Source organism: Cupressus sempervirens, chromosome 8 (assembly GCF_028749045.1).
Source record: "Cupressus sempervirens isolate cs-2001-9-10 chromosome 8, ASM2874904v1, whole genome shotgun sequence".
NCBI classification, from domain to species: domain Eukaryota; kingdom Viridiplantae; phylum Streptophyta; class Pinopsida; order Cupressales; family Cupressaceae; genus Cupressus; species Cupressus sempervirens.
The window spans coordinates 779,430,535-779,446,197 of NC_143125.1; the positions used below are offsets into that span (position 1 = coordinate 779,430,535).

General features: G+C 32.5%; 1 protein-coding gene across 1 annotated transcript in view; it reads left to right on the plus strand.

Annotated features, from left to right (window-relative positions):
• Positions 1-8,977, plus strand: part of LOC149544731 (nucleolar/coiled-body phosphoprotein) — a 39,843-nt gene extending 30,866 nt beyond the window's left edge. The window contains exons 2-5 of the mRNA XM_089795301.1: positions 7,034-7,314; positions 7,460-7,549; positions 7,745-8,142; positions 8,380-8,977. Of these exons, the coding sequence (XP_089651427.1) occupies positions 7,034-7,314; positions 7,460-7,549; positions 7,745-8,142; positions 8,380-8,644 (1,034 nt within the window). The 3' untranslated portion in view covers positions 8,645-8,977. The remainder of the gene's footprint in view (positions 1-7,033; positions 7,315-7,459; positions 7,550-7,744; positions 8,143-8,379) is intronic.
• The last annotated feature ends 6,686 nt before the right edge of the window (positions 8,978-15,663 follow it).

Below are 15,663 nucleotides of genomic sequence, written 5' to 3' on the forward strand. Positions count from 1 at the left end.
CTCGGGGCTTAATTAACAAATAACATATCCAAGAATTACAGTTATTACTTCATTTCCATAGGAAGACAGTTAAATCAGTTACACTCATATGAATGGAATTAACAATTAAAATCAGTTAAACAAAATTTCTTAACTAAGAAGTGAAAACACCATCAATGAATTTACTAAGGAAATTAAAATCTACATACCCATGGATTCGACACCGAAATCAATCCAGGGATGCTTCTACAACCACCTAGGTTAGTCCAGAAATACCACTATAACAATATCAAATGACAACTACCATCCAATATCGCTATATCAAAATCAAATGACGATTACCATTAAATACCACTATATCAATTAGGGCATCACATACCACTGTATTAATTAGGGCATCGATTACCACCGTATCATTTAGGGCATTAGATACTGCTGTATCACTTAGGGCTTTAGATATCACTGTATCATTTAGGGCATCAATTACCATTGGATCATTTAGGGCATTGGATGCCGTTGTATCACTTAGGGCTTCAGATACCACTGTATCATTTAGGGCATCAATTACCATTGGATCATTTAGGGCATCAGATACCACTGTATCACTTAGGGCTTTAGATACCATTGGATCATTTAGGGCATCAATTACCATTGGATCATTTAGGGCATCAGATACTGTTGTATCACTTAGGGCTTCAGATACCACAATATTATTCCTTTCCTTCCGACTTGCTAAATTGTGGCATTAACATAAGATTAGAAGATATGCTCATAATCATTATTCTTATATACAAAAAACTGAAATAACAATCTTATAGATATATTTCATATTAGAAGATCAATCGATCTAACAGGTTGCCAATTATATTGACGAAAGAATTGCTTTCATTTTAAGAAATAATTGTAACAATGATACAACTCAATTAATCTTACGTTCTACTTGAATATACATCATAAAAGTAAAATTATTTATTTCCAACAAACGTTTGAATGCATAACTTATCTAATCTCGTGCACATCGACAACTTGTGGAGAGGTGAAACATTGTTAGGGGCTTAACCATCCAACCTTGGACCACAACTTATCCCAACACAATCTCTAACGAGAAAGGCCCTCCCTACGCGGAATTGACATGGTACATCTTGTCATCCACTGAGCATTCTGGTATCTAATCACACCACTTGTCTTGACAGCAGGAGAATACAATAAACATGATCATGTATGGGCTATTAAATGTTTCCTTTTAAAAATGATAAAACATTGTATGTCATAACTAAATCTGTTTCCTGATATTGCAGATTCCTCTCTCACCTCTTCACCCTTTTCCTTGGCTATATAGTCGGGTGAGTCCCAAGTGTTTGAATCTCAGAGAAACCCGCTCTTTCTATTGATGCTTAATTGGTAAAAGAATATTATATGTTTCTAGCTTATCACAAACTATGACTTGAAAGAATACGTTCTTTAAAACTAGCAGAAATATCATTGACTCTTATTTCCAAATTGTATATTTAAATAATGATTATATTGCATCTTCAGTAACTTTTCGGTTCTATCCGATGATTATAACTATAGTTTAGCTGTTAAGAAATCGGAAATCTATAGGAAATGATAAGAAGTATACAACTATGCATGGAACATGATTGATTATGTACTTCCATCTTATCACAATCTGTGATTTAGAAGAGCGTGTTCTTTAAATCTTGTAGCAAATAACATTTGGTTCTGATTATCAAAGGCATAAGAAATACGACGCTGTGTCATGGATACTTTATTACTATGGATAACAACTCTTTAAGTTAGTCAATTAACGGTTTTTAACATGATGGATATATTACATCTACCTACTGCTAAGAAGTTCAATTTACAAGAGGATAAATAAATCCATAAATTGCTTGCCAAACACTAATGATTCAATCCTCTTCCTGAACAACCCTTAGGCGAAACCCACAAGGTGATTTTCAGTCATGTTTCTCAGCTGGAAAGGTATATAGTATTCAATTAGAAAGGAGATTGACAACGCTAAGCTGATTGTAACTTAGGGATTCTGTGGAATAGATGGAAGTCGGATGCTTGTATGATAGAAGTCAGGTGCTTGGAAATAATATCAAAGACGAATACTTGGGAAATAGTAGTTGGGAGTCAGAAAAATAAAAGAGATATCTCTGTTTCTCACTCACGACTCTATTAAAAAGGAAAAGATGTGACTCCTTGGCTTCTGTAGTCAATTTATCTTGCCAAGTGTTTAATCGGTTAAAAGCAAATAAAGAATAAAAATGGAAATAGAGTTGGAAGATTATAATTCGAATATTATTATATTTCAAATATTATTATAATTTAAATATTATTATAATTTTATATTATTATAATTTTATATTTATATGTACATATAAGTATATTAATGAGGTGACATCATTTTATTAAATTATTATAATATAATGATGCCGTTTCATTTTTATATCTATATGTACATATATACATATATATTATAATAATATGGTGAAAGGTCATTTAAAATCCGTTGAGGTATGTTTTATATTTTAATTAATTTATTTTATGTTTCAAATGTTTATTTAATAGCTTATGCAGTTCCATCGATTGTATCTTGATGTTCAAGTCGCTAAGTCCTCAACCCATTTGCTCAATAATAGTGATGCTCCTGTGCCTAATTCTTTTCTGATAATGCTTCTACCCTTCGATGTGCTCCTACAAGGAAATTCTCAGCAGTTAAATCATATTATCATAACAAGTTATAAATAATCATAACGGCTAACCGCCTTTTCAATTCCATGAATTCATGATAAATAATCAACTAGCATGTTATCTTCGCATGAAATTATAACAACTAACTATCTTACCATTTTGCAGGATTATAACAAATTTAACTGTCAACTGACTTCATGTGAACCTCAACAGCTATATTTTAAATTAGGTCAAAAATTGGGATATAACACTTGATCCTTCTCCTATGGGGGAGTAGATTTGGGCAGAGTTATTCAGGAACTCTTATATAATGTTTTGGTATAACATTTTTTGTTGGCACTTGGTGGATCTAGATAATTCAATGCAGGGAAAATAATGAGAGCACTTCAGATTCTTAGATTGGCATATTGACACCTTCGTCATTGATGTTAATGGGGGAGAGTAACAAACGAAAAACTTATATATGAATGGGGGAGAGTATTTTAGAGCAAGATATGAGGGAGAGTAACATCTATGGGGGAGATTATGCATAAAATATGTTTCAAGATATTCAGATTAGTTTGATCACTTCTTGGGAGATGGTTAGGATATTGTTCAAATAGTTGACATTCATGGTTTTTTTTCATATGTTGCCATTGATGCCAAAAGGGGAGATTGTTAGGATTAAGGGGGAATTGGTAAGTGTTTGGCACTTGGATTGCATGTTTATGTGTTGCATTGATGACAGGTTTGTCATTGATGTCAATGGGGGAGAGTAACACATGAACAACTCATATATGAATGGGGGAGAGTATTTTTGTGCCAATATCATATATCTGCACTCTGTCCTATCACTTTTTCATTAATTTTTTAATCCTGTTAAATGCATATGTAGAAGAAAAATATTATTTTGGACAATGATTGAATTTCATTCAGAAAGGGATAGGAAAGAAAGAGGTGGGATACTATAGGAACATGAAGAGATTGTTTTTTAGAGTATGACTAAATTCTGTCTCTTACCCAAGGATTTTACTGCAATATTTAATCATATAAATCTTATGGGATTTTGGAAGCTGCTAATAATGAGTTCATATAAATTGTGCGGGTTTTGTTGGATGTGATTTAAAATTGTGGTTGCTTACTTGAAGAGGAAGATAAACTTTTAAGTGAGGTCAGAAAAATAAAAAATCATTTGATTCTTGTATGAAGTAAAATATTGTAATTCTTTTTTGTGTGTGCTATGGTCATTGTCATTCCCATTCTTCTAGTTTGCATATGGCTAGAATCTGAAATATTATTAATTCCTCATTGTTCCCATTAACTTATTGAACAAAAGATTCTTTACATAATATTTATCTTGTAGGATGGCAGGTAATGTCCCTTATTTTGGACCTTCCTTAGTTCGCCCTAAAATATCATATTAAAGTTCTAAATCCTTTCCAAAACACGTAAAATTCTCCTCTTTATATATGTGATGGAAGAAGTGACCTTCCAAATGTCGTGACTCTTCCCAGTCGTGATGTCTTGATTAATAATAGTTATATATATAATTCTATTTAATAATATTTTATACATATATTTTATTTATTGATTACTATTTATTTGTATATTAAAATATAGTAGTATTATAATCAATATTATTATTAATGTTACCATTAGTATTTATTATTAATAATAGTTATTAATCAATGAGATTATTATTAATATTTTTACTATAATTATTGTTTACTTATTTTATTAATAACATATTATAGTGTCAGTAGTTGATATATCTACTTATATTATTTATATTCAATAGTATTACAAATTAAAATATTTAAATAATATTTATGTATCTGCACTGATATGATAATATCTACATTGATATGATAATATTTATATTAGTATAATATCTACCATATAATAATTTATATTTTCATCTTAATATTATATTATATTATTTATTTGCATATATATTCTTTATACTTTTAATACTATAAATATCTAATGGTTATTTATTATTAAATCTTATCTCGAGGTGGGGATATTACAATCAAGGTGCATACAATTGATCAAGTTATTCACGTCACTTACTTGAGTAGAAGACGGCACAAGGATCTCTTGTAGAGCCTCTTATAAAGGGGAGAAGTTTGAAGATCTTAGTAGGATCAAGAAAAAGTTGCTAAACAAGATCATACTCTCAAGACTAGATCGAAGAATTAGGCTTTTTAACACTTTTCTCGTTTCTTTGAGTGTTAAAGTATGGGCTACCCTTCTACAAGGAGCTTTGCATTCTGTGTCATTTCCAAAAGGAACACCACAAATAGAATGGATTTGCTTTGAAGAACTAGCTGGACTCACATAGATAACTGTTCTCTTTGACTTGCTAAGGGCAGCAAAGACGACTATTGTATTCACAGACTCTTTACAAATTCTAGAAGAATTAGCTGAAGGAATATGCTCAAAATTGGCATGTGGGAGATCAAATGTCAGATGAGATTCATCATTCACTAAGACATCATCTCTAGAAGAAAGTGCACTAGATTGAAGAGAGGGAAGAGTGACATTAAGAAAAGCATCCATGATTTCACCTGTTTGCACTAAACTATCGTCACAAGTAGAAGGAATATCAGGAGAGGGTTCAACAAAGAATAATGAGAAAAGAGAAAAGGACTTACTTTCACATGCTTGTAAAAGAACTACTCTTTGGAAAGAGATAGAATGAAAGAAAATAGAATGGTCATTTTCGGCCAAAGGTTAGCATCTATTCCTTTTGGTGACATGGAATCGGGTTGACCAAAATGTAATGGAGGAAATGTCATCCTACAAAAGGAAATTGTGTTCCTTTGAGAGTCAATTCCTCAGCATACATTCAGTTATTGCGAAGTAGTTAAACTAGTGAAGATGTCTAATTATAAAGAAGGAAAATGAAGTTTTTGAATACAAAAGTGGAATGCATAGATAATAGATAGTTTTGGTCCAAATCTAAGCATCTTGGCCAAGGATACCAGTGTGGCATATTGGAGTCTTCTACACACCAAATCAAAAAAGATGGATACAGAACACAAAAGCTCAAATCTGCACTTCGGCCATCATGCAAAGCCCAGTTGTGAAGAATGTGATGGAAGCTGCAGTTATTAAATGAAAGAAATTAGATCACCACAAGCAAACCTCTGTGTGGTTGAATCTCTTTAAATACTTGCACACACAACGAAGAGGAAAAATGTTTGAGGCTGTCTGGAGACTTGCCTCAGTCAATTTCTTGCTTTGGTGCTTCCACCTCTACAACAGACTAATAGAGAGAAAAACTCAAAAGACAAGTAGACAAATAAATGATTTGATAGATAAAGGATGTGATGTATCACAAAATGCTCAAAGAGACAAGTGGAAAGATATTACTAGCAAGGCTTGAGGAAACCAAGAGAGTTGCAAAGACTACCATATTAAGACTGATATAGCAAGCTGTAGAGAGCTATACAAGCTAAAGAGAGAGAGTTTTAAAAGCCAAGATTTCTGGAAAGCATCCCGGAGAGTTTGTGTGAGGATTCAAGAGGGATCATCTGGAATGAAAGAGGAAGGAAAGAAAAGGCCGTCAAGCTGTTTCAAAATATTATGAGCTGTTTCCATCAACCTGGGCACGTAACAAGTGGCAAAATGCTTGGAAAGAACCTTTGAATGTTAAGATGTCGCAGGACACAAGCTCACGCTAGTGTTGAGACAAATCAAATTAAAAAATAATAGAAGATAAAGGTAACACATGGTATATGCAGAGTTGTGGTTGTGCAATACGACCACTCATGTAAGGAGGTAGTGAGCTTGGCCTCTATCTGCACAAGATTTTGTGTTTGCCCATATTCCAGGATTATAAAATTAAAACAGGTTGTGTAAAGGAGATTTAGATGTTACGTGAATGTAACAGATATTAGATTTATAGGAGCAGCTTTTATGACGTATAAAAACCGGAGATGTTAATGCCGTACACAGAATGTATGCAAAGCTTCCTGTCACTTCTGAAATATATATTTTATATTCATGGTATGAGAGATTTGAAATATATATGACGGGCATATATTTTATTAATTATTTTTTCAGTACACAACACATTTAAAAGAGAACTCTTTATGCACACTGAGTACTGATTACACTCCATATCACCCCATCTTCTGACTTTTTACTTGAACTCATCCCATTTAACTAGAAATGCATATGTTTACTTGGATAGTGCCATTATGGTGCATACATTGTTCTCTGACTACTCAGACAGAATCTTCATGTCACCAATTCTATTTATCAGTAAGTGATATTACATTCTAGAACTGAACTTCATAATGTTTAGCTGCCTTTTTAATGTTTCATTTTAATCAACGCTGTTCATTTATGATGTGTATTATTTCAGCTTCCAAACGTGTGAGATTCAGGATGACTGTTGATGCAAGCACAAAACAAGTTTTAGATGCCATGCAAAAGATAACAACTCATATTGGCAATCCTGCCAAATTCAGTAAGGCATCAAAATTGGCATTGCAGTTAGTGCAAGCAGGCAGTGTGAATGCAGAAACTCGTGATCATTTTTTTGAGGTACTCCAGGCTGCAATGGCTTCTCCATCCTCCTGCACAAATCCTGGACTGAGAGCTGACTATCATACGCTTTTCTCTGCAGTACAAGACATAGTCAATGTAAGTCTTTATAGGAGATAAAGAGTCATGACATTATTGTTATTTTGGTTAAGAGTTCTTACTGTTTTAGTAAGTTCTTCTATAATCAAAGATTTGGGTCATTTTAATCGGATCAGTGATCGGCTCTTTGTATGTTCATTGTCAGTGCTTCAATCAACAACAGCAACAGCAATTGGAGACTTGGATTATCTGTGCACAAGTGGCAAATGATCTTTTTACTGACGATAGCTTTATAGTATGTTCTATCATCATTCTTGCATCCATGATGATATAGACCAGTCATGAAAGTACTGCACAAATTAGTGTCACAATCGAACCCCTTTATTTGGATGCTTAATACTATCTTGAATCTTTATCATTTTCATTATTAATGCCTGTCCATTGTATTTACTTTCCTACTAAATTGCTTTTGTGATTCTCTTTTCTTTAGTTTTCCAAAGCTTCTGCACGAGTAAGACAGGCAATAAGCTCATTACCTGAGGCATCAAATGATGATGATATCTTGGAAGAAATGTCATTATTGAGTAGGGAAGATGAAAATGGTTGTGTTGGAAAACCAAAAGACATACCAGATGAAGGGTTTCTGGGATCAGAAACCAATCCAATAAAACAGATTCCATCGTGTACAGATGAACTGGAGACCGATCCTTTTGGGCTGGATGCTCTTTTACAAAAACCATCAAAAAAGGATGAAAAAGCAAGGAAAAAGAAAGAAGAAGCAGCTTCAAACAAAAAAGCACTGAATGATGCTGGAAAGATTTTGAGAGAACATCGAGAAGCTCTGATGCAGTGTCTAGAGATAGCAGCTGGGCGCTACAGAGTTCCTTGGTAAAAGCTTTTAACCTTCAATGGGTTGAGTGCATTCTTTATTTCTATTTTTTTAACTTCTAGTGACAAAAGGAGCTTTATGTTTTCTAAACAATAAACAGTTGCTTTTTGGGTTTCTGTTTCGAGAGAGTCCCACTGTAATCCCTTGAAGAAATCTAGTCTAACAAACCGATTTCTAGTATTATATTGAGTTATTTATTATAAACATACAGTAAGTAGCGGTTATTTATTCTGCAGGGCACAGACCATGATTGATATCTTGGTAAAGCATGCTTTTGATAGCATATCAAGATTCACGGCTCGACAAAGAGATACTATAGAAAAATTGTGGGCATCTATTCGTGAACAGCAAATGAGGAGAAGACAAGGAAAATCTGCAACTGGAAAGCTTGATGTAACTGCATTTGAGCGGCTGCAGGAGCAATACGCCAATGAAAAGATTAGCATACGCCACGGTGTTGGGGATGGTGGAGAGCGTCGTGCACAGCAATGGCTAGGATGATGCGGCACATCAATATCTTCCATATCATCATGTATTCATATATTTTTTCCCCAGGGATCCTTTCTTCCAGAGGGACAAGGGCAATGTAAAGGAAAAATGTTACATTATGCATTTAGTTATTATTGGTTCTTATTAAAATCTGATCAACCGTAATGAAAACCTATGTGACAAAATTAGATTGTTTGTTCCAAGGTTATGTAGGGATAGCCAGGTGTGGATCCCTAAAACATAGGTCACAGATGAGTGGGCATGGTTTTCTATTATAAATATAAACAAGAACCAAATCATAAAACTCACATTAATGTCGAGGTTTTAAGTTTATTTGTTTGTAAATGTCCTCACGAGGAAGGTAGATGGTTCACTTGGTTAACAAGTTTGCAAAAAATAATTTGTACAGATATATGCCCACTGGTGTCTTCTCACCATCCCGTAATACCATCACTAGAACTTTCAAGATTTTGGATGAAGAGTTTGCAGGAGTTCAATATTTTATTGTGGGGTTTAAGTAGAAAGGCTGGAGCATTCCAATATGCAAATATTATCATTAGATACCACCAAATCTAGCCTTCCTCATATCAAGGCAATCTTGAAGATCTTAAAGATTTTGAAGTACCCAAACATCAAGATTATATTTCTTCGACAAAAATAAATTACGGAAGGCTTAATGGTCATTAAAATATGACTTGGAACCTAGCAAAAGAGTGGAGTTATTTGTATCAATGATTGCCTATAAACACCTTATATTGCCGGATGAGTAGTGTTAATAGTCAAGGATGAAAGAACATTGGGCAGATATGATTCTCAATAAGCATACCAATATGTTTTTTTATGGAAAATTCATTTTCAAAACAAACATGCATTTTAAGGATGGCAAGGTTGCTATTGTATATATGAAAGTCTTGTACACGTGTCAGTTTATGTTGATCGAATGCCATTGTCAATATAATGTTGTGGATATGGCAGCAATTGATCTAGTAGCAGGGCATTGACTGATTTCCTTTACTGGGGAAGTAGTAAGTAGATGATGGGTGGAATGGGATCTTTTGGAATAAAGGTCAAATAGCTTTATGAACAAAAGCAAATGTAATTCAAAGAGTTTTTCGAATTGTCAGTTCATTGTAGCATTTGCAAGTGAACATTTTCTTCTCATTGGCAGCATTGGAGAAGAGATGCTTGTTAAAGAACACTTATATGAGGAATACACAAGTGTACTAATTATCCTAATATCTCTTTGAACCTAATTGGGATTAAACTTAGGGGACATACTAATATTGATTGCTGAACATTCTCTCATTTGATTGCCGAACATTCTCTTATTGGAATGATTGGAGAAGAGATGCTTGTTGAAGAAGAGTGATACGAGGACCACGCAAGTATCTTGTTAGTCTCCTAATATCCCTCTCAAGTCTACTCATATCTTTTTGAACATTTTTGGAATTAAACTAGTAGGCATTCAAATATTGATTATTTTCCTTCAAATTAAAGTAGATTTGACTTAATTAGCTGAGTGCTTGTTGGAACTCAAATGATTTGTCCTTGTTTGGCTTGGCTTTATTGTTTGTATGAAGAATTTGGGTTGATTTAGATGAATCGTGGTTAAAATGTAATTTGTGTGTTTTTAAAAAAAATTGGCTTAGACTTTTTGAATGGTTGTAAATTTCAGTTAAATTAATATAACCAAATTTATTTTAGGATTTTATGGATCATTTTAAATAAATAAATAATTTATATTAATGCGGATAAACATATAAAGAACTAAGGGGTGAAGTATGGTACGAATGTGCTAATATAAATATCCTACCTAAAACTTCTATCTACTACATTAAATTTTTCTACATTAAATTTAACAAACATTTATATGTCAAATTATTAATATTAATTATAAAAATGACATTTAAAAAAACAAATGCCACAAAAAACTCTCATCAAAATTATAAGTTTAAAATAGATCTATTAATATAAAATAAAATAAAGGATTACAAAAAATTGTCATTTTATAATTACAATGTATAGAAAATATTATTCTTTGTAAGTTATTAGTAGACATTGAGAATAATAAATTAGTTAAAATGTATTTAATAAATCATTTTAGATAATTTTTAAAATTTATATAGAAGCATTCTATAATGAGTGACAAGAAGGGTGGAGTGTAATGAGCACTAATGTGAAAATGCTAATATTTTTTTTTACATTTTGATTTAAATTTAACAAATATTTATATGTTAAAATACTAATATTAGTTATAAATATAATATTTTAATAATAACCCCGACAAAAAATAATGATGAACCCCTATCAAATTTACAAGTCTTGATGAATGGTTGGAGAATAAAACAATGTAGATACAATAAAATGCAAATGTCTTTGCATGTAGTTAATGTAATTTACAAGTCTTGATGGATGGTTGGAGAATAAAACAATGTAGATACAATAAAATGCAAATGTCTTTGCATGTAGTTAATGTAATTTAAAGTAAAATAAAATAATTTTAAGGTAAATATTGTAGTTTAAATTGACATCTCTTTAGTAAAGATATTTATATTAGTTAATTAGTAATTATATTTAATTATCTAATTAAATTAGATTATTGCTTATTTTAATATAATTAATAATTAATAATTAATCATGATTTTTTTAAAATCGGTAAAAGACAAAGTGCTCTTTATATTATATTCGAAATAATTCTACAAAAATATTTACCTTGTTCAAAGTGCAAGCATTGGGGGAAAAGAAAGGGGAAGAAAACCCCCAGTGTTGTCCAGGACATTTAATGTCATGATTACATGTTGGTACATTTGCCTTTGTGTCTTAACAAAGGTTTTTGAGAGGGCATACCCTCCCTTACACTTAGATCAGTTTAAGAGAATCTTTGCATCTTTTCTTCCTTTTACAAAATTGATGGTTATACATTTGATAGGTCCTTCATATGGATTTATAGAAAAGATTTATGTGCACTTAATTACATTCTTCAAAGTGTTGATGCTTCTTAGTCAAAGCCTCTTTTTGATAAGTATTCTTTGATATTAAGTTTCTGAATATCATCCGCTTGCGGAATTCTTGTAGCTTCAAATACACTTCAAGCTCACAAATGATGTTAGTCCTCAAAACCCTATTAACATTATTTAGTATATATCAAGCATAAGATCATTGTCCCTAGTTATATGAATTTCGTTAATTGTGTTTGGATACCATAATTCCATTAGTATAGTATTTTAATTGATATAATGTTTGCTTAGTTCTTTTTTTATAATAGTTTCTTAAATAGGTTTTTCTGTAGTTAAGCTTCCTAGTGTTAATAGGATTGGTAGGTTGGATTTTAGATTTTTGGCTCTTATGAACATTAAGCACATCTTTGTTTTCTATTCTGGGTTAGAGACTAATTGCATTCTAATATTTCATATTGAATCTCTATGATTACATTTGATTACATATCAATGCGTTCTTTATCAGTTTACTACCTTTAAGATTCTTGTATGTCTATATTTCTGTCTTGATTTAAGAACTTTGTATACTTCCTTGGTGAATTACAATCAATCAGAAGATAACTTTTATATTAGTGTCACAAAACTACCAAAGCTAAATCTGGTCAAATATTTAAGGTGGGGACATGAGATAAACTTCAACTCAAATCTATATAAAAGAAGATAATGAATATGTTAACAACGGTCCATAAAAGGACAATAACTTTTATTCATCAGACATAATAAGAGGAGATTGTGGTTCATTCTCCCCAGGAGCTTCCATAGCAATAAAATTGGATAGTTCTAGCAAGTTCACATCTAAAACCATATTGCTTTCTCAAGCTTCCACTCTGTCTTCTGCTAGGTATTGTTCCATCCAATTATTGATTTTGGCATATCAAACATCAAAGTAATGCATAAGAAAATTTAAATTGCTTTTCATGACCAAGAACTAAGCAATAAGTCTATTAGGATAAAAATAGGAAACTAAAGGATATAAAGGAATGAACTGCCTATTATGAAGTGGAATATCATAATGGTAGGGTCTACTAATATACATATCATTTCAAATATTTGCTAAACATTCTCTAGGTATCCTAAATACTTCACTTTAAAGAGCCTTTTGCACAGGGTGAGAATACTTGATTTTTCTGGTTCAATTAGATAGCACATAATTACAAACATGGAAAGATATCACTGTGAACTTTGTACCAATAAGAGTTAATGACATATTCTTTTCCCAAGATTCAATATACAACTCTCCCACTAAAAAAGTGCATATTGAGAATAATAGTGTTGAGATGATGACCGCATATTGGTTCATCGAAGGCCACTTGAGGGGATGTACGCCTTAGCTTGATGATATTGTTCATTGTAAGAGCCGTACAAGTTGCTAAAGATAGGGTGCAATAAATATTGAAGTCAAAAGCTCAATGAATTCTCACTAGTCGGGGAGATGAAACAAGCCCATCCTTAAAGGAAAAATGATGGGGAGGTCAATCGACACAATATCCATACTCTAATTACTTGGGATCCATTGTATCAATAAAGTAAACCTCGTGGGATAACAAAGAAACCGTTGGATTAAATTAGGCACATGGAGAGATAGAATATAAAGGACACTCTATTTAGCATCTTAATGTTACAAATTGTCAAAGATCAAGAGACATGGAACTTATCAGACACTATTGTAAAAAGGTTTAAAGTCGGATAAAAGAATGGAGCTTGAAATTTCATAGGCTTCAAAGGAAATTACTCACTACCTTAGTTGATGACTTGCTTATGGGTGAATCAGTTATCCAAGGACCAGATGTACAAATAAAACTTTTCAATGCTTAGTAGACCCATATCCATAAAATCTTGTCATGCATGCATCCATTAGATCATACAATACTTAAACTTTTTAGGTTACTGTCTTAGGTCAAAACAACTTTGCAGGAATGTAAACATGAAACAACATAAGAACATTCGCACAATTTGACACAAGGATTTTACGTGGAAACAGAATTTGGGAAAAGTACCAGTAACATGCTACTAATTTTCACTCTTTTGAAGTGATGCCCTGTGAAAGGCCAACCCTATTAAAGGTTACACACTGTTAAATGTGACCTGGTTAAAGGATTTCAATCACCTTGTTAGGAGTGAGCCTCACTATCTCTATAAATAGAGAATTCAGATCTTTTGCCGCTTAAACACAATCTTCCATTTTAGGGTTAGGTAGGATACAATGAATCTACCCACTTTTCCATTTGGTTCCTCTATAAACTTCTTCTTCAATCTTCCTTGAATTCGCCTCAAAATAGTTTACCTTAAATTCTATGCCACTAGCTCATCATAGTTATCTTCCACACGCTTCACACAATTCAATAAAACAAAATAGTCGGCTCAGATTTATCAAATCTTTGATTTAACGCTGTTTTCTGTCACTCAACATCTATACTGTTCTGTCACTCAACCAACCCTAGTTCACTCAGAAAACACTAAGGTTTACTAATCCTCGACACCAACTAAACTTTACTCGAAATATACTAATAGTCACTCGGCTTGCACTATTTTTCATCTTTGCTCAACACCTCTTGATTTTCACTTGACTTCCACTAATTTCTGCTCAACTTGCACTTACTGCTTGACAAGGCTTGGCATACACTTTTCTTACTTGATCTTCTTTCAGTATTAACTTGAGTAATCTTTCATTTTAGACTTTTAAGTAGATAAACAATACACTATAGTATCAATGCCTTACTTAGTCTTAGTGCTTGTTTTACATACCAAATAACTCAACCTTTCTCTAGTGCTATTGTTATCTACTCTTTTCAAATCCTTTCCATTAATAAACTAAATGATAACTTTCAGACCAAAAAGCAATTGTCTCACCAATTTGAAGTAGGTTTGACATCATCAAGAAAATAATAATTGTTCTATTATAGGTTCTTCATTTCAAACAATCTCATATCAACAATCTCTTTCTTTGGCATTGATGGCAAACCAATACCAAGAACAATACCAAAAAGAAAATAAATCTTCGAAATTTCTCCCTCTATCAGTGTAGTATATGTCCTTCCTCTATGTAGGGTAATGTGAGCTTTCTCAAGTTTTTTTTATTGCTCCCTCTTTCTTATATCTCCCTCTTTCTGATATTTAGTTATCTATCTTTCTTTGCTCTTATATCTCTCTGTATTTATTTTCTCCGCCTGTACCTATATCTCTCTCTTACTAGGTATGTCTTTTCTCTATAATTATTTCTCCCTCTTTGACAACAATGCCAAGACTTGTCATCTTTGAATGCAGATATAATCAATTCCAAATTCTCCCTCTGCCACTTTTCATGTGAATATAAATCTTCTAATTAAGCTTCTTCATTACTTTAAGTAACTCTTAGAGTAATATCCACTATATCAAGTTTTAAGATACAATATTCAACTTAGTTGATGCAGGGCACCACTCATGCTTCTTAAGTAGCTTTGGATAAGGGTATTACCTCAAATATACCTCTTAGATACTCATGAGCATCCTTAGATAAGGCTTTTTTGAATATATTAGCTATATGTTCTTTTGTATTCACATATTCCTTCTTACTTCTTTGTCTTGAACTAACTCTCTCAAGTAATGATGATTGTAATGTGCTTAGTCTTTGTGTGCATCGCAAGGTTCTTTGATATGTTTATAACACTTGTATTATCACAATAAAGTACTACAGGTTCAGTGATTTCCTCCTTCATACCTTTGAGTAGCTGTTTGATCCATACCACATTTTTACAATTTACTGCAACAACCACATATTCAGCTTCAACAGGAGATTGAGATATGTAATTTTATTTCTTGCTGGTCCAGGTGAACAATCTCTTTCCTAAAAAAATCCTATACCACTTGTGCTCTTTCTATCATCAATGTTTCTAGCCTAATCAACATTTGTATAGGCTCTCAACTCAAAATTTTTATTTTTCTTGTAGCATAGACCATAGTCTTTTGTTCCTTTTAGATATCTCATAACTCTCTTAACAACCATCAAATGATTCTCCTTAGGATTTGCAGAGAATCTTGCAACAATCCCAATAGATT